The sequence below is a fragment of the Panonychus citri genome, unplaced genomic scaffold, assembly GCF_014898815.1.
Source record: "Panonychus citri isolate SS breed McGregor unplaced genomic scaffold, ASM1489881v1 Contig00077, whole genome shotgun sequence".
In the NCBI taxonomy this organism is placed as follows: Eukaryota; Metazoa; Arthropoda; class Arachnida; order Trombidiformes; family Tetranychidae; genus Panonychus; species Panonychus citri.
Window position 1 is genome coordinate 1080565 of NW_026515482.1, and position 19268 is coordinate 1099832.

The 19268-nt window shown below is 32.2% G+C and overlaps 5 protein-coding genes across 6 annotated transcripts; 3 read left to right on the top strand and 2 right to left on the bottom strand.

The window, feature by feature from the left end:
• The first annotated feature begins 232 nt into the window (after window positions 1–232).
• On the top strand, window positions 233–4620 carry LOC128387231 (rho GTPase-activating protein 29-like). The gene is made up of 2 exons (XM_053346418.1): window positions 233–1170; window positions 1624–4620. Exon 2 carries the CDS (start codon window positions 1754–1756, stop codon window positions 3662–3664), a length of 1911 nt encoding a protein of 636 aa, XP_053202393.1. The 5' UTR covers window positions 233–1170; window positions 1624–1753; the 3' UTR covers window positions 3665–4620.
• A 245-nt stretch (window positions 4621–4865) lies between these two features.
• LOC128387240 (uncharacterized) lies at window positions 4866–5876 on the top strand. The gene is made up of 2 exons (XM_053346428.1): window positions 4866–5046; window positions 5189–5876. The coding sequence occupies exon 2, from the start codon at window positions 5199–5201 to the stop codon at window positions 5655–5657; it is 459 nt and encodes a 152-aa protein (XP_053202403.1). The 5' UTR covers window positions 4866–5046; window positions 5189–5198; the 3' UTR covers window positions 5658–5876.
• A 383-nt stretch (window positions 5877–6259) lies between these two features.
• Window positions 6260–8145, bottom strand: LOC128387236 (pancreatic lipase-related protein 2-like). The gene is made up of 2 exons (XM_053346423.1): window positions 7338–8145; window positions 6260–6815 (listed from the first exon to the last, which is right to left on the bottom strand). Exons 1-2 carry the CDS (start codon window positions 7951–7953, stop codon window positions 6391–6393), a joined length of 1041 nt encoding a protein of 346 aa, XP_053202398.1. The 5' UTR covers window positions 7954–8145; the 3' UTR covers window positions 6260–6390.
• Window positions 8146–8856: 711 nt separating this feature from the next.
• LOC128387233 (uncharacterized) lies at window positions 8857–10832 on the bottom strand. Its single transcript, XM_053346421.1, has 2 exons — window positions 10471–10832; window positions 8857–10229 (listed from the first exon to the last, which is right to left on the bottom strand). Exons 1-2 carry the CDS (start codon window positions 10538–10540, stop codon window positions 9001–9003), a joined length of 1299 nt encoding a protein of 432 aa, XP_053202396.1. The 5' UTR covers window positions 10541–10832; the 3' UTR covers window positions 8857–9000.
• A 2310-nt stretch (window positions 10833–13142) lies between these two features.
• Window positions 13143–17819, top strand: LOC128387232 (uncharacterized MFS-type transporter C09D4.1-like). 2 transcript variants are annotated; one of them, XM_053346419.1, is made up of 3 exons: window positions 13143–13422; window positions 13719–14055; window positions 14130–17819. In XM_053346419.1, the coding sequence occupies exon 3, from the start codon at window positions 14511–14513 to the stop codon at window positions 15858–15860; it is 1350 nt and encodes a 449-aa protein (XP_053202394.1). In that variant the 5' UTR covers window positions 13143–13422; window positions 13719–14055; window positions 14130–14510; the 3' UTR covers window positions 15861–17819. The 2 variants fall into 2 exon arrangements, with proteins under 2 accessions (XP_053202394.1, XP_053202395.1); XM_053346420.1 differs by lacking the exon at window positions 13143–13422 and having other exon boundaries at window positions 13590–14055.
• Window positions 17820–19268: the final 1449 nt, after the last annotated feature.

Here is a 19268-nt window from a genome sequence, read left to right on the forward strand (position 1 = left end):
CCAAGAACAAAACAAGAATTATCAAAATAATTTATCAAGAGAAATTAAAAGAAAATAAATTTAGTTAATTGCTGTAAATGATTAAAACGTGAAACGAGTTGGATGAAGAAAACAAAGACTAGTTTCTAAATAACGATGTTCCTAAAGGTTCAAAAAAGAACACTAAGCGTAGCTCCTCCCACGTTTTCGATTTGACCAATGAGAGAAGTTCGGTAACCAGTGGCAACGTAGAAAACAAGTACAATATTTAGGCTCAATTTCTTCTTTCATGGAATCATTTTGACAATTACGTTAATTTGTTTACTTTCTAAATTAATCTCATGTAATCTAAATTAATCTTTATCTCACATCTTAATAGATGAATGAAAAAAGAATTTTGAATTTGCTAAATGAATCGTTTAAAGAATCAGATTCAATTAGCAAAACACAATTAACAGAATTTAGAGATTCGATAAACTTAATTGTGATTATCTATTATTTTAGTAACCAATTGGTACTTTGTTATTAATAATGATAATCTTCTTAGAAAACATGATCAGTTAATTACTTGACTGGTTAAGTGGAAACAGAATTATTATTAATGAAATTTTCTAGAAAATCAAACAAACTATTGGATTGAATGATCTTCACCTTAACGATTTGATGAAATGTCCAAAAATTTGAAAAAAAAAGTTAACTCATTTATCGTAATCTTTATTTGGACCTTGAGAAGATTTTATTTTGGTAAACAATTATAACGAAATTAAGTAATCGACAAACTATGGGGACACTTTGATTGGTAAACAATCAATTTAATTATTCAAATGATCAATAAATTGCTCATGTAAATTTCTATTAATTTTTGTTCGAATTTTTTACTTTGGTTCTGCTTCGTCTTCATCTTTCTCTCTTTCTCTTGTAAATGTTTCACTTTTTTTCCTAATTTTCTCTTTCTTCCCTTTCTCTTTCTTTTCTTCTCCATCCTCTCAGTTTGGATTCTTCGTTCGAACCCAATTTCCCTGTTTATCTTCATCTTCTCTTCCTTGTGCATCATCATCTTCATCATCTTGCTCTTCTTTTTCTTCCTCTTGTCTCCATCATCATCATCATGTTACCCTTGTTTTTATCTTGTTATTCCTCATCATCTTAACACTTTTCCTTTCATTTCTTTCATTTCTGATCATCTCTCAGGTAAAGTGGACAATTTTCATCTAATTTTCTTCACCTTGCTCATCCAATTTTTCCGTTAATTAGTCACAAATAGAATTTAATATGCTCCTAATTATCGTTTCTTTTCATCTATTTCGAGATTTTTTTTCTAGGGTAAACCTTAACTCTCTGTCTTCTCTTTCTATCTCTCTGTCTATCCTTTCCTAATTCTCTCATTTTCTCCTCGTTGATCTAATTTACATCTCATCATCATCATTATCTTTTTCCTCTGTGAATTTACCTTAAATTTCACAATGAATTTCAATTCTAACTGAATGTTTCTCTTCATCTCCAATCAACATGATCGATTTTATATTATTCATTCTCGCGTAGAAGTGATTGTTTACTTTATCATTTCCTCTTCTCTCTCTCTCTACCTTTCAGTTGCAAGTCGATTATGAGCTCTAATTATTATCTTAACTCATCTTTTCACAGGTAATCTCTTATGGTGATTGAATCAGGGAGTGAATAATATGCAATAATCATTGGTATTAGATGTGAAGGATGCCTTGGTCTCAGATGAAATCAATCTTGTGGTCAAAGGAAGGGTATTACTTTTGGAGACATGAGCACCTTTGGTGTTGATTTAAAGTCTCGTGGAGATGAGATACCTTATATTGTTGTTAAATGTGTCACCGAATTGGAGAAACGGGGTAAATGTGTTAAAGGACTTTATCGTGTTAGTGGTGTTAAATCTCGGGTAGATAAGCTTTGCCGAAGCTTTGAGAAGGGTAATGATGTTGGTGATCTTTCTGATGTTCATCCAAATGTGATTGCCAATGTACTCAAACTTTACCTTCGTCAATTACCTGAACCATTGTTAACCTACAAAGCTTATTCTGAATTTATTCGTATTGCCAAACAATATCCATTGCGAACTCGACCTGAGGAGGATCCACGATTAACTGAACGTATTGTTACCTGTTTAAAAGAGGCAACCTCAAAGTTACCCTTAATTCATTATCAAACATTATCGTACCTGTGCCATCATTTGAAAAGTATCGCTGATAATCATCTAATTAACAATATGCCACCTTCCAATTTAGGTATTGTTTTTGGTCCTACACTTTTACGAACCAATGAAGGTCCAGCTGGTTTATGCTCTCTAGTGGACAATGTCCATCAAACTCGTGTAGTCCAATTATTAATCACTCTTGCAGACAAAATATTTGGTTCACCTCAAATTCAAATTGGTCAAAAAATTGTCACATCAACAACTTTACCCCATTTACCTGGTACCTCATCATCATCTACACCAACAACAACAACCTTGTCACTTAAATTAACCAAAGAAACCAAGAGATTGGATGATGACGATGAAGAGGAGGAAGAAGATGAATTAGAATATGAATGTATCGAGGAAGATGTCGAACCTGAACCACCAAGGGAAATACGTAAATCTAAATCAAGTATAATTGTTATGAATCGAGATCCATCAGCCACTACATTGGAATCAATAACAAACACTGGTGGTGATAAAATTCCCCGACCAACTAATGTAGTTGATTTGAATCGTTTACGACAATATAATCCACAATCACCCTCTTACTATACATCAACTGCTGTAATTAAATTGTCTCCTGGTCAAGCATCAAGATTAACTGGCTCATCTCTTATTCCATCCAAACAATCTCAACAATTACAAAATCAACCGCAATTATTTAAGCAAAAGCCCCAAAAGCCACAGCATCCACCTCCACCTCCCCCGCCACCATCGCAACATCAACTACAACAATCTCAATCTCAATCTTTTCAACAGTTTCTCCAATTGCCCCAATCACAACCAATCAATCTTGGTTTAACTCGTAGTTCAACAATGACATCGGCAACTCCATCAACAACAATGACCTCAACTTCAACTAGCCACAAACCCTCATTAAATGAACTGAGAAGGGCTTTTTTTACCAGTCCCTCTACAACCTCAACCTCAACCTCAACTTTAACCTCAATAACTACAACAACAATACCAACAACAACTCCAACAACAATCACTCAACGTTTATATCGACCTACAACTAATGCATCGGCTTCGTCTTTAATATCACTCCTTCATTCAACACCACCTTCAACATCACCTTCACCTTCACCCTCACCGTCCCCTTCAAGCTCACCATTACCACCGCCAACACCGACAACAACAAATATAAACACGACCACGACCACGACCACGACGACAAGTACATTAATCCAATTACGACAAAAACCAACAACCTCTTCATCAAATCTATTACAACGTTTTATTTACCAACAACGACAACCTCAATCTCAACAATATCAAACCTCAGTTCCATCACACAATCCGCCATTAACAATTAGCCAACCATCAATAATTAAAAAAGCTTGCATAATCACATCAAATCTTACTAAATCATCTGGTTTACCGAAAAGCCTTTCACATTCTGCCTCGGCCTCTAACATTAGAGCCTCAGGTAGTGAAGACCCAAATATCAATAGATCGGAGCTTAAATATTTATGATGATTGATAAACTAATCACTTAGAAGGAAAATTGATCGCAGAAAAACAATTTACAATTCTGATCTTAATTTTTAACCATCAAAAACCTCTAATCAACCAAAGACTCAGTAACTCAACTAATACCATTTAGAAAGAAGAGAGAGAGAAAAAAATGTAAATCGATGTAATCAATGTTAATTATTTGGAAAATTTGTTAATCATGAAGGTGAATGGAGATGGAGCCGAAATATTGAATTCGGGCCGAGCGGGTGTTGCGAACTCGACCAGGTCGAGTTTGGAAGATTCGTGTTTGGAATTTTCTTGTTTCGGTGATTCATTGCCGATGGAAACCTTTTCACTGACCTCATCGGGTTTTGGTTTTTCATTTTCGTTTTCGTTTTCTGTTACCTCTTGTTTGGGAATCTTCATGTTGGATGATTGGTGTTTAAGATTCCGTCCTTGGGCATTTCTAATATGGATGATTCGAGCTGGGAAAGTTCTCGGTTTGATATTTCACGTTTTGTTTGATAGTTCCAGTTTAGATAATTCATACTTGGAAGATTGACGTTTAGATAGGTCAAATTTGGACAATTCCAGAATAGAATCAACAAAAGCCATATCCATTTCATTGACACTAGAAATATCGGTTGCGTAGCTAGAAAACTCTTTACAATTTTTACCCAAATCAGAAGTGGTCAGTGTCAGATCAAGATTTTCAAGATCCAATATTTGAAGTGTTTCATCAGCTCTACAAGCTGATGCAGGAGGTGGTGGCGGTGGTGGCGGTAAAAGAGGTGATTTGTTTTCCATGTTGAAAATTAAAACCAAACAAAGGAGACAAAATCCAAAATCCAAAAGCCAAAATGCAAAATACAAAATCACAAAACCGATAAAAAAGAAAAACCAATTGTACGAAGAATCAAATTGAAAAAAGAACAATAAAACCACCTAACATTCACCCAAGAACAAAACAAGAATTATCAAAATAATTTATCAAGAGAAATTAAAAGAAAATAAATTTAGTTAATTGTTGTAAATGATTAAAACGTGAAACGAGTTGGATGAAGAAAACAAAGACTAGTCTCTAAATAACGATGTTCCTAAAGGTTCAAAAAAGAACACTAAGCGTAGCTCCTCCCACGTTTTCGATTTGACCAATGAGAGAAGTTCGGTAACCAGTGGCAACGTAGAAAACAAGTACAATATTTAGGCTCAATTTCTTCTTTCATGGAATCATTTTGACAATTACGTTAATTTGTTTACTTTCTAAATTAATCTCATGTAATCTAAATTAATCTTTATCTCGCATCTTAATTAAATCATCAATTTCTTCTGATTACATTAACTAACACGAAGCTTTATAGTGAAAATTAGGTCTACAATAAAAAGGATTACATTTCATTGTGAGTGGTTTTGTTTTCTTTTTTGTTTTCTCTTTCTTTTTTCTTCCTGTTCTTGTTTCAAATTTTAATAATTCGTTATTCATTTTTAAATTGAACCTTATTTGTATTTTTTTTCTTTGTTTGTGTTTGTTTTCTGTTGTAGTTTATTTATCATGGCACGAACAAAGCAACAGATTAAACCTCCTCAAAAGGCTCGTAAATCAGTTACCCCATGGAAGGAGTTGAAAAGAAAATTGGAAACCAAAAGAGGTAAAGGTAAAGGTAAAGGCCTGAAGGCAAGTACATCTAATGATGATGGTGTTAAAAGGAGACATCGTTATAGACCTGGTACTGTTGCCTTACGTGAGATTCGTCGTTATCAGAAGAGAACTGAGCTTTTAGTTCCTCGTTTACCATTTCAACGGCTGGTTCGTGAAATTTCCCATCAATATGAATATGAAGACCTAAGATTTCAATCAGCAGCTCTTAGTGCACTTCAAGAAGCAGCCGAAGCCTATCTTGTTCGGCTTTTTGAAGACACCCAATTATGTGCTATCCATGCGAAAAGAATAACCATCATGGCTCGGGACATGCAATTGGCATTACGTATTCGAGGAGAACGGATTGGATAGATACTTTAACCCCACATAGACAATTGGTGACGATAGTGATGGATTAATTTTTATATAACCAAATCATCAAACAAATATTACTCAAAAAAAACAAACCTGACAAAAATTTTCTATATATACACACACATTAACCAACTTGTTCCATCGCATTGACAATTACATTTTTGTAACTTAAACACGTTATTTAATTACTTCAAAAATGGCTTTAAGTATCTAATATATCTTCAGCAACTTTTATTCTCCAACATCTTCAAACAAAAAAAATCCAAAAGGCAACGAGTTAAAGTGTAATCATCGGATCAAATTTTTTTCCACAATCGAGTTAAAAATCATCTTCCATTTCTGGTTCTTTCAATTTTCTCACCGAAAAATCAACAAGACAAACTTTAATCTTACAATAACGACGATGATTCAACAATCAAACAGATCAACAATTTCAACAAATTATGTACATATTAACGACCTCAAAATTACAATTTGGTGTGTTCAAAGTTCATATGTGAATCTTATGGATTTGAGTGATGTTCATAATCGGACAGCGACATCGGAATAATATCCCCGCAATAAACAATTGATAATTAGCAATAAAAAGCAATCAGAGGTAAGAGATGACATTTTTTTTTTAAAGTTTACTGATGATTAACATTATCAGTAGACTGATTAGACTTTTAAAGTCACTTGAAGAAGAATAGGAAAAAAAGTTGATCAGTAAACAATTTCTTTCTAATAATAATCAACAATAAGGATACTCTTTGCCTGTTTTAAGATAAAATGAGCCCTCACCATCATCTAGATTACTTTTTAATCCCATTCTCGCTTTAATTGTAGATTGATCATCACAATCACCGGAAGTAAATTGTTTCCAGGAATCACATTTGCTCGACTGATAATCACACTGATCTATTGAGGAAGTGAAAAACTTAATCGCTGCATAGTGACGACATTTCATATCCAACCAAGGGAATGGACAGAAAGGTTGATCTGAACCTCCATTAGGATAAAAGTCTTTGTGCCCATACGGAATTTTAGTTCCCAAACGACCAAGGACAATTCCTTCAATCGAACCTGAACTTGAGTGGATTCCATCGACATAATCGGCATCCGTCTTGTTCAATTGGATAATCGTTCCATCAATTAACGGCCCAGCAGCATCCAAACCTTTTTTTTCATGTAATCGAAACAAAGTACAATTAATCCAGTTTTCACATTTCGAACTGATTTATGTTTACATTTTTCTCTGTTTGTAAAGATCTCATCAATTTATCCGATTGTTATTTTGCAATTTTCTTCACTATTGCCACTTATTTCTCTTTCATTTTTCATCATTAATCATTATTTTCATATCTCTTCTCATTAATCATATTGATTTCTATCCATCCGCACATATATTCAAAACTTTTTCCCCTCTCCTATCCTCATATGCAAACTAATATAAAAAAAGTAACAAAAAAATTGTTGAAGATAAACTAACAAGCAATCATGTTAATAGAAAAATTGACTCGATGATTAAAAGGAATAAACGAAAATTTCTTTCTTTAAATCTTGTCCATTAGTCAGAATTTCTGACTCACAAACTTAATTCCCTTCGATAAAAATGAGAAATACTCAAATCAATATTCATGTAATCAAGAAAAACCGGAAAATCGGAAAATTCTAATTGTAAACAATCAACTAATTTACCTGTAACTCTACCAACAGTTAACCCATATTGTTGTTTAGTCCAACGTCCAGCAAGTCCAGCGATATGAGCACCGAGACTGAAGCCGATAAGATGAACTTTCCCAAGATCGAGACCACGTTCAGAGTTGAGACGATAAAGTAAATAACCAATTTCCCGTCCAGTTAATTGACAATTAGCGACATTTTTTGGATACAATAAGCCGGAAGCTCCTTTAGACCAATCAACGGAAACAAGAAGATCATAATTACCCAGAAGCGGTTTAAACATTGTCCTGTACCAAGATTCTTGACCATCATCAAGCCACCCATGGATTATGAAAACAACCGAAGTTGAATTGTCAAACAGATCGTAATTAACTGAATTGTGATAGTTAATTGTCCGATCGCCAGTGGTCACATCGGATAAATTGTAAATCCTAAAAGTTGCACCAATTTTTTCAGGTGAATCAGGAGTGAAAAATATAAACTTTGTCCAAGTGAAACAACCAAATATTTCATAACAAACTTGATTCAAATCTTGACCAACGATGGTCAAGGGTTGATTAGAAAGTATCACCGTCACTGATAGTAAACAAATCAAATTTAAATGACCTTTTAATTGTTTACCAAAAATCATTTTCTAACTGTAAAATTTACTCACACCGATTGGCTACCAATGAGTATTAACAACAATTAACTTTCGTCACCTTAGTTTTTGTTTCCCACTGGTGATCAACATTTAATTGTTAAGCTAAATTGCTATTTGCTTATTGATTAGTTTTCTTCACTCCTTTTGATTCTGATCATTAAATTAATCAATTCCCTGGGAATACCTTGAACTTGGGTTGATTTAATTGTTTTACTTTCATAGTTAATCATTGAATTTACCTCATTCATGATCAGATGAGTTAATTTTTTACTTTAATATTATTCATCTAATTGTTGATTAAAGTATTTAAATCCACCCACTATTGTTTAATAATTAAATAATCAATTGAAAATATTATCATTCGTTCATGTTAATTGTTGTTGTTGTTATTTAATTGACTTTTCTCTATGATTATTATTTTACTTTTTCCTTGGTAAAATAGTTAATCACAATTAAGATTATTTTGTCCAACCTACTGATCTAGTTTCTCAATACTTGACCATATAATAGTTAATGATTAAGTGGTAATCAATTAGATTGATTGAATTTAGTTTCGATTTTGTTAATAACAATTTACTATGAGGAGTCGTTCTTGATTTAGTTATGACTAATCATCATCAGATTGTAATAATTAATAATCAATAATAAATGAGATTTAGATTATCATGTTTTCAGATCTTAGACTAATCGATTTAGTTAATTGTTTGATTATCGTTTTCAAGTGATCAGCAATAAGTTAACTAATTGCTATAAGGTTTTTTATCAAATTGGCTTATCAAAAAAGTTTTCAACTCGATTGTTGATTAGATGGACTTAATTTTTATCAGTGATTAGTTAATACTAATTAGAAGATAATTAAAACAAAGGAAATTACAACTTACATAACTGTAATTAGAATTAAAATTACAATCGTTTGTTAATTGTTGTTGGTGATTTTTATTGTCTCATTTTAATCATGATCTCTTTTTGATCGTTGATAACTCATAATGTATTATTTGATTGCGAGTAAATTAGGAACAATTTATGATGATTAATCTACAAGTTGGTTAGTTTATTTTTACTCAATTCGTCTTTAACCACAGTCATTAAGGAAGTTGTTAGCATTTCACCAATTCGACTACGAATAACTCGAGTGCCCAGATTAACGATAACCTCGAGAAGATAATCCCAAGTTCGTATTCCCGTAATGTCCAACCAAATGTGATCAAGATGACGGATTTCAAAGGTCTCAAGATTAAGAGCTGATCCAGGACTAAGTGGTTGTACAAGCCGAAGATAAGTTGATACATAAGTGATGTTGGTGGCGATTTTACCAGTTCGAGATGATTTACCGACATTAATCTTCCAATCATAAGAAGCGGTCAAATTTTTAAAGCCAAGATTCATTTCCAGGATAAGGGAATCTTTAAAATAGATAACTTTAACAGGACCCACTCGAGATAATGTCGATAAACCGTTAATTGTCCCATTATAAATCTCTAAACTTCCCGTTATCTTAAATAGACGGAAATCATTTGAAAAATTACGAGAATAATCAGCTAATCCATAAGGATCGTAACCTTTGTCCATAATAACAGATCGAGTTCGATTCAACCATTCGTCGATCAAAGTTTCACTTGTTGGGTATAAAATGTCCATGTTTACCTTATCCTTCCTGTTGATGTAATTGGTTTTCAGAGAATCGGTAATAGAAGATAAAAGTTGATTCTTTACCGATTGGAACAAATTATGGGACAGATTATTTTTCACTCGACGAGAATATGGAGCCGAAGCTGAATTTTCCAATAGTCCAACGTATCTTTGACCAAACTGACCGAAACCAGCGTCACATGTAACCTTTAAATCATCACTTTTCGAGTCTATTTTGTTTGGTACCAGTCGAGTTTTCATCAGAAAATTGGTAAGTTCCAGGCCAAATGATCCGTTCCCTTTGAACGGGAAAATGGTAAATTTACCATCGACCCAATATATACCATCCAAATTGACCTTCGCCGATGTTGAGGTGATATTAATCTCTGGACTGTTAAGAAACAATTCAATGGTCACTATTTGTTCAGGTCTTAGTCCAATTACCGAAACATTGGTAAACGAAGCTTTGTATGAGGTGACCGATCCTTTTTCCGTTACATTGACCTCTGGAATTGAGTATCGCTCTTGAATGGCATCCGTTAACCATTGACCAAGATCCAATAGATTAACACCATTAGGTTTACTAGAGTACAACTTAAACACTTTATTGGAAATATCTTCGGTCTTTGAATGAACTAATCTCGAAAAAAGGAAAAGGAAACAAACAGAAATCAATCAGTTTTATTATCAGTTTAGAACCAGAGGAAATTAAACTTCTAGACCCTCGAATTCACCTTGAATCAGTAACCATAGAAAAGGAAAATAATTACTTATTGATGTCTAATTAACTCACAGTACATTTAAATCCTCAAACATCATCTTAATTAACTAGGAAATATCGATATGATTACAATTAAGAAAAGCTAATCAACTTACCTTGTCCAAAGATTGTAATCCCAATGAAGATCAAGAAAATGATTGAACGATTGGTGTTGTTGGCGATCATTTTGTTTTCTCAATCAAAATTAGTTAATTGTTGTTCATCAAAAAGACACTTGATTAACAGTGATTAATGGACATACTTTAATAAACTGAAGGAATCACAATTTACTAAAATAATTAATCAACAATTGATTCGTTTGTTGTTAAAACACAAAATTGTCAATACACTTGAATTGTAAACTTTATCCTTAATTGTTAACCGTTTGTCTAAATTGTCACCAAATTGTAGTTGATTAATTTTTGTCTCTAATTGTAACTAATAAGAGGTTGTGGTTGATTGTTAAGGGTGTTGGGAAAAAAAGGAAATTGCTTAATTGTTGCTGATCAATTAGAGCCAATTGTTGGATGGATTAACCAACCATGGAGAGATCACTTTTTTATTCAGTTGATTATTTCATTAATCAACTCAATTTAATCTCTCACCTTTATCTCAGGTGAAAATTAAATGATTTAATAGATCGGATTGTTATCGTTAACGTTACTGATCAATAATCAACAATTAAAGGTTAATTGTTTACGATTGTTTTTTTCTGATTAGCCTTTTGCTTTCCCCAATTAACTTAAAGCCAAGGTTGAAATTCATGTAAACAAAACAATTAACCAAATTGTTGAAAAATATTAACTTGATTGGGACAACAATCTATTGATTATAATTCAGCTCTTTAAATTGTTGTTGATTGTTGTCAGTTGATTGTCTGCGACAGTTAATTGTGGTTACATGAAGAAGCAATTAAACTGAACCTTATTTCCGATTTTAACAAACTAACAACAATTTAAGTTTCAATCTAAATTTGATTAGTCCTTTTAATTATAATTATAAGGAAATTTAATTCAATGGTACCTTGAAATAAATTGTTACTATTTAATTCAATTTAATTAAATTGTTTTGTGACAATTTACTGATTTCAATTGAAACGATTAAAGTTTTGTTATTTGAAACTTTGTTATAAGAAAGGAAATTGTAACAATTTAATAATTTCCAATGTTAATTGATTATTAATCAATCTATTGATCAACTTACAACTCATGTTAGTTAATTTAATCAGAAAAATTGATTGTTAATCACCTTGGCCATTGATTAGACCATGAAAATATTAATAGATTCATATTAATGATTAGGTAATTGTTACCGTAACAATGACAATGACAATTTAATTTAATTTGATGAGTATTTAATCAATTTAATTACTTCCTAGATGCAGGTACCATTAGAATTAATTTTCTCACTAATTAAGGTCAATGATTAAAAAAGATTTACCTTAATTGAGGGTTTAGATGACAGCAATTAACTAATTTGAATGATGAACAATTAACAACTTATTCATCTCAAACCTTCATCAAATCAAATAAATTGATTGTCTGTTATTCAACAATTAAGTTAAATTATAAAATTAGACCACAATTAATTATTAATCAGTGATTTGACTGAATCAAATTACAAAGTAACAATTTAAATTAAACAAGTGAAAACAAAACCTTTAACAACCAAATTGATTACAAGATCAACATTGTTAATTGTTGACAATTAAATCAAATCTCACAAGGAAGATTTTATTACCTTGCTTATTAATTAATTCTTGTACCCATATAAATAATTAAATCTAGGACAATTATGGAGGTCTTAATTGTCTAGACAATTAAATATAAAAAGCCACTGATTATCAGCAATCAATTTAAATTGCTGTTACCATTAATTACAAAACAATCAACAACAACAACAAAAAAAACATCAACAAAGTTAAAAAAAAATGAATTACAATCAATTATCAATAATTTGCTTATCCTTAATTTCACTTAATTGTGTTCAATCAAATCCATTGGAAGGTAAATTGTTACAATTAGAAGATGATTTAAATTATCTACCCAAACCAAACGGTAAAGAATTGGAATCGTTCATTGAATTGGTGAAACAATTTAACGAAACAATTGAAACTCTAGTTGAACAATCAAACGAAATCAATTCAATGGATAACCTTTTATCCTATCAGGATTTAATCAACGATTCTAATCAAACAATTAATCAACTACAATTCCAACAACCCCAACAACAACAAGGTGAATTCATCCGTGAGGCCGTTTTGGCCGTAATGTTACAACAATTAAAAGGATTCTTTCCCGGATTGGACATTAACCGCTTCGAACTGTTGGCCAAAGTTTTCGCAAACTTTTGGCCTTCGATTCGTGACTTCATGAGAGATAATCCCAATTTCTTTGAAAATATCTACAAACGATTAGTACCAGGAAACAGTTCGTCCGATGCAACAATTAACTTGACTACAACATTTTCTCCGGAAATAAGTTTCTAGGAATTGGAATACAATTGGAATCCATTTGACTAATTAGAGAAAAACTTTTAATTGTTTCCGATGTTTCTCAAAATCAATTGTTCATTTTGTAAACTAATCTTTTCTATGTAATTATGATTTCAGATCAACTGTAATCCTGCTGATTAAATTGTTTCATTTTTAATTGTTTCGTTTTTTAACCCGAACACTTTTACTTCACTTTAAGTCACAATTGTTGTAACTGTTTCACTTGAGTTAATTGTACTGATTTACTACTCATGTCAAGGTTAATTGTTGATCAACTCAATCGTTCATTGTTTTTGGTTTTTCAACCTCATTGGGAAAATGAGATAATCTGATTTTTCTGATTGTTGTTTATGTTTTAGTAATTAACTATCTCTGGGATCTTTAATTACACAGTTAACCATCGATAGAAGTTAATTGTGACAATTTGGTTAAATTGTTGAAGAAAAGAGTAACAAATCATCTCAAGACCAGTTTGGGTTGAGAACATGTGATTATATTTTCTGGTTTCTTTTTCTTTCCAGTCATTGTTTTGATTTCTTTTTGTTCATTTGTTTCCCTCTTCTAATTAATTCTGGTGAGTAATTAATTCTTTTCCCAATTTAATTGTTATCAATTAGACAATTATGATTGTATTATTGTTCTTTAGTCGATTAAGAATCAAATTAATTGTCTTTTTTTCTCCATTTTTCTTACTTTTCTCTTCTTTTTGTTTTTCTTTGTTTACTAAATTTTCCTGTTGCTCTTCCCAATCGGATCTCTTATTCAACATTGGCTAATCTCTGATGCGGTTTATATCATCATCACTAATGATTAATTATCTTGTTATTTTCCAATCAACTGTAATTATTGTCATCATCCTACTATCAATAGTAAACTGATGTTCAAAGGTGAATCCTGAATAATTCCAGTGTTTCTTTGTTATCTCTATGTGTTCATGTTTCTCTCGCCATCTCTCAAAAGTAAATGAGAAAACCAACAACAATTAAAATCTAAATTACCACCAATTTCCACAGTTAATTAGATTGTATTTCAATGTCAAATATTCATTGATGATGTACCAACAATCAGTAATCATTTATTTGATTACATTCCAACAATTAGCCGGTTAATTATCAACCTTTTCCTGTTGATTACTTCACCCTCTCTCTCTCTCGCAATTGTTATTACTTTCAAACAATCTGATGTTTCATTTGTACCCTTGAATAAGGTAATGTAAATACCAATTGTAAGCCAATTTAATTTGATGATTTAAACTAATTCTTTCCCTTTGTTATTCAACAGAATCATCAGCCTGGAGAGTTTAATCAATCAGGCTTTCCAATTAAGCTCTGGATAATCAAGCAACGTCTCATAGACACATTATAAGTGTTTAAACCAACGTGCTAATCAAATTGACTTAATGTTGAGCCTAAAAGATTACAATCAACCTTGAAACGTTGATTATCTTGGTGATAACACTTAATCGGTTGATCAATACTTGAATTAATCTTGTAAATTGTCAAGAACACGTTAAACTGAATCTTCAAACATGATATCAATTATCACTTTCATGTAATACTAATTGAATAACTTGTTACCCTGAATTGATATAACCTAAATTCTGGTGTGAAAGGCCAAAAGGACATCTTATAATTAACTGTTCCAAGGAGACTGATCGTCGATATGGATGTTGAAATTAAATTATCCAAACAACGATTCCTTGTATTGGGTCTTCATTGTCTTACCATTTTCCATATAAATTCACAATGGACTCAATTCCAAGTGATAGCTGATGTTTGCCGTTCTTATTTTAATGTTACCAACACTGACCTCGACTGGACCGTCACAATTTGGTATCCAGTTTATATGGTTGGTTGTTTTATCTCAGCCATTTGTTTGGATAAGATTGGTATTCGTTTCTGTATCCTAATGGCCTCACTTGCCAATCTCGCTGGATCAGCTGTTAAATATTTCTCAATAGTTTATTCAAATTTTATCCTTGTCTGTTTTGGTCAAGCTTTAGCCGCTGTTGGTCAAGTTTTCACATTTTTCTTACCCGTTAGTGTGGCTTCAACTTGGTTTCCAGCTGAAATTGCCTCAACCATCACAGCGGTTGCACTTTTCCCAATTTACATTGGCGGTGGATTGGGTTACCTGTTACCAACTTTATTTGTACCCAACGATACGACCCCAAGTGTCCAAAAAACTGACCTGAAACGTTTCCATCTTGTATATACAATCTCAGCGGGTGTAATATTGGTTATTAACTTAATTTTCTTTAAAAATCGGCCCAAACACCCGCCAAGTTTAGCCTCAGCCAAAGCCTCAGTTAACGGAGCGGGATTTCTTAAAGCATGGAGATCAATTTTAACCAATCGAAACTCAAATTTTATCCTCGTCAGTTACACTTTTCTTCAATCAATAACCAATGTTGTTCTCGCCCTATTAAGTCCAATGGTGGAGAAAGATTTTCCCGGTCAAAATTCATTCATTGGTATTCTTGGTGCTGTTGTGGCCATTTTAAGTATCCCTGGATCGGGAGCACTTGCTTGGGTAACCGATAGGACTCGAAAATATCGACTGGTCACTCTTCTTATGTGTATATTTATGTTCCCGTTGTTCGGTCTTTTCATCTATTCTCTTAAAGTTGGAAGTAAAATTTTCGTCTTCATCATAGTCATTTGTCTTGGATTATTACTCGAAGGTACTTTTCCAATAGGTATGGACTTTATTGTTCAGGCCAATTATCCAATGTCCGAATCAATTTGTGCCACTCTAATGATGTTCTGTAATCAAGGTGTCAGTTGGGCGGCTACGGATGCAGTTTCCTATCTTCTTCATAATTACAATTTATATTACGCTTTTACCCCAATTCTATTGATGACAATTATCGCTCTAATTTCTGCAATATTCACCAAAGATAATCTTAATCGCGATGCCGCTAACACCGAATCGACCAACATTATTGTCTCTTCAATTTCAAATCAAAACTATTCATCAACCAGCCCAACAAATCAAGTGATTACTAGTTAATTTAATTTTTCAACACAAAAAAAGAACCAAAAAATCACTTATTCAGATAGAAATTAAATTCAAATACTAATTTCTATTTAAATGATTACACCTTTTATATGATTTTCTCACAATAACAACCTGAACAATCAATACAATTCAATCGTCATCAAACTGATTATCAATTCGACTCGTAGCTGTAAAATTAAGACAAAAAGTAATATCAATGTACAATATTTAATAATAAAATCATCAAGAATTCGAACATTTTTAAATATTAATTAGTACAGATGAGCAGATAGAGAAGCGTCTCAATATTATTCATTGAGTTAGGACGACTATTTAAGCTGCTTAATAGTGGGACAAACGTACGAATTTCATCCAAGAGCAGAACCACAATTAGGAAAACACAAATCATCTCCGCCGCCGTAACCACTACCGCCAGAAAGATCACCACCATTACCGTCACCGTTGAGCTGACAGGATAAAGATGACATAAGCCCCATAAAAATGACGATGAACAGGAAACAATTTAAAGTTATACGTTGAAGACCCATAGTTTTTTGTATTAATCAATTTAAAATTTCTTCGTTGAGATGATCACTTATTCGGATGGAAATTAAATTCAATTGCTGTTTTCTATTCAAATGATTTTACCTTTTATATGATTTTCTTAAAACAACAACTTGAAGGATTAATACACGTGGACAATTTCATCGTTAATTAGTGAATTTATTATTTAATCAGTAAATTTTTGTATATTTACATTTACATAAAGGAAGCATCCGAATATCAAACAATCAACAAAAGTGCAAGTAGAAAATTTAATACGACGAAGTTGAATCTTATCAGTTCGGAACTGGAAGTTGCATCATTTATAGTTAGTTAGTTTCTACAATCAAGCTCAAAAGTTTGGGAACGATAAAAATTAGTTAATTTAATATTAACTGACCAGAATTAAATTGCATGAAAATGTTCACAAGTAGTGTTTAAAGGTCTTAAGGATGTTTATATCAGAAACCGTGAATCGTATTAATTGTATGATTGTCATTTCAAAGACGATTCCATAATGAATTAACTTATATTGATATTTATAAGTAAAAATCAATAAACAATTTACTATTAGTAATAGTTAATAGTTTGATTAGATGTGATTACTCAGTTTATTATTTTGGGTGTTCGGTGCATAATGAGATGTTATTAGTTTTGTTTCAACGAAAACAGGGTAACAAGTCTCACAAAATTCGTATCTTCTTTGAAGATTTAGTTTAATCTATTTGCGACAATTTAAAAGATTAATTCAACAGTTTGTCAATCGACTAAGACTTTTTAGGGCTTAAATGACCAAGACAATTAACATTTTAAATTTAATTGAAATTGATAGTGAGCTCTTTTTTCACTTGTGAATAGTTCGAGGTGCACAAAATCACCTTAACTACATGTATAAGCTAAACTACGTCTTGTTAATTAGTGAATTCATTATTTAATCAGATAATTGTTGTATATTTGCATAGAGGTATCACCCAAATGTCAAACAATCAACAAAAGTGCAAGTAGAAATTGAAGTGAAAATTTGATGCGACGAATCTTATCAGTTGAATAGTTTAATCATTTAGTTGATTACTACAATGAAATCAAACTACAAGTATATTCTGTTCATTTGTTTTATAATTTCGAGTACAATAATCGGTTCGATGGGTCAAGCTAGTGGACAAAATCTGAAGGGTCTCAATGCGATCGCCAATCTTATTCCTGATCAACTTGCCGAAACTGCAAGAATAACCGATTCAATTCGAAGGTTCTTCTTTGGTACCGTGGCGGAATCGGTGTTTGGTTGGAACGATATGCTTGCTCAGTCTCTTGGTTATAAGTCCAAGTGACCGATCATCCCGGCGAATCCTCATCACCTCGCTAACGAAATTGTCGAATAACATGAAATGTCCAATGCTCAAGATTATGAATAAATGAAGAAACAAATGAGTTGATTTTATTTGTATTTAAATTTTATTGAATCGGTTCGGTTTTAATCGTGACAATTACGTTAATCGAAGATGATTTTATACTCTATTTTTCAATTTATCCAAATAAGCCTCTAACACGTCGATCGCTTCATGATAAACGTCAAATGCGTGTGATTTTACTTGCTCCTTCATTTTCTTTAAGCGAGGATCCTGGAAGGAGTTTTTCCTATTGTTTTGGGATCTGGATTGAGAGTAATCTTCCTCTCCACCACCTCCTCTTCCATTTACATTTCCGTTTCCTCCTGATGATGAAGATGATGACGACGATGATGATGAGATTTGAGATGGCGGAGGTGGACGTTGGTATGGTCGCTGTGATGAAACAGACACAACAGTTAACGAAAACAGAAGCAAAAACAGTTTAAAATCCATCATTCAAACTTAAACCAATGCGAAACTTAACGTAATCAACCTGATTAGTTTGATCGTTAGACAAGAAGTGACAATACTATTGACAATTCCACCTTGGTTAACATTCATTAATTGTTCACACCTGATTAAATTAACGCACCAAGTTAATAAATATGAGGACAAACAATCAAAGACTTATATTTACTTATTCATTAGTAATATTTATTTTCATTTGGGAGCATTAAAGTTAATTTTTCAGCTCAATTGTTATCACAAGTTCTGAAAGTAAATTTAAATCATTTGCAACTACCAAGTTGACAATATTGCACTTTAACATTGGGTAAATTTTGGATAAATCAATCAAATTTATTGGGTTAAATTGAGCTGATTTGATATTTTAAAATACAAGACATTTTTGGACTCCTTAGGTCTCGAGAATTTTTCGATATCAAGTTCGAAAACACTGACCAAAAGTCCTAAAGTAATTGAAAGACAAAAGTTAAAAATATTAGAGTTTTCAACTCTACTGTTCAATGGTCAAGATTATGAATAAATGAAGAAACAAATGAGTTGATTTTTTTGTATTAATATTTAAACTTTATTGAATCGATTCGGTTTTCATCGTGACAATTGAGTTAATCAAAGATGATTTTATATACTTTACATTGTATAAACTTTGTATATTTTATATTTTCCAAATATTCCCTTACGCGTCGGTCGCTTCTCGATAAACTTGTTGATGATTTGATGTGGAATTCAGTGTAGAAGATATTCCACTGGCTAATTCTAATAAACTATCCTCTACCAGAAGAAGGGGTAGCGAAAGCATAAGCAGTACTATCAATTAAATCACCACCAACAGAATTTGTTTTGGCACCAATAGCCCCACAGGGTAAAAATAGCATAACTCCCACGAAAATAATCAACAGGAAAAAATTAGGCGCTAAAATTTTATCAAATATCATAATTACTTTTGGTATTTAACACTTTAACTGTTGAAAGAATTACTTATTCGGATGAAAATTCAACTTTCTATTCAAATGATCTCACTCTCTAT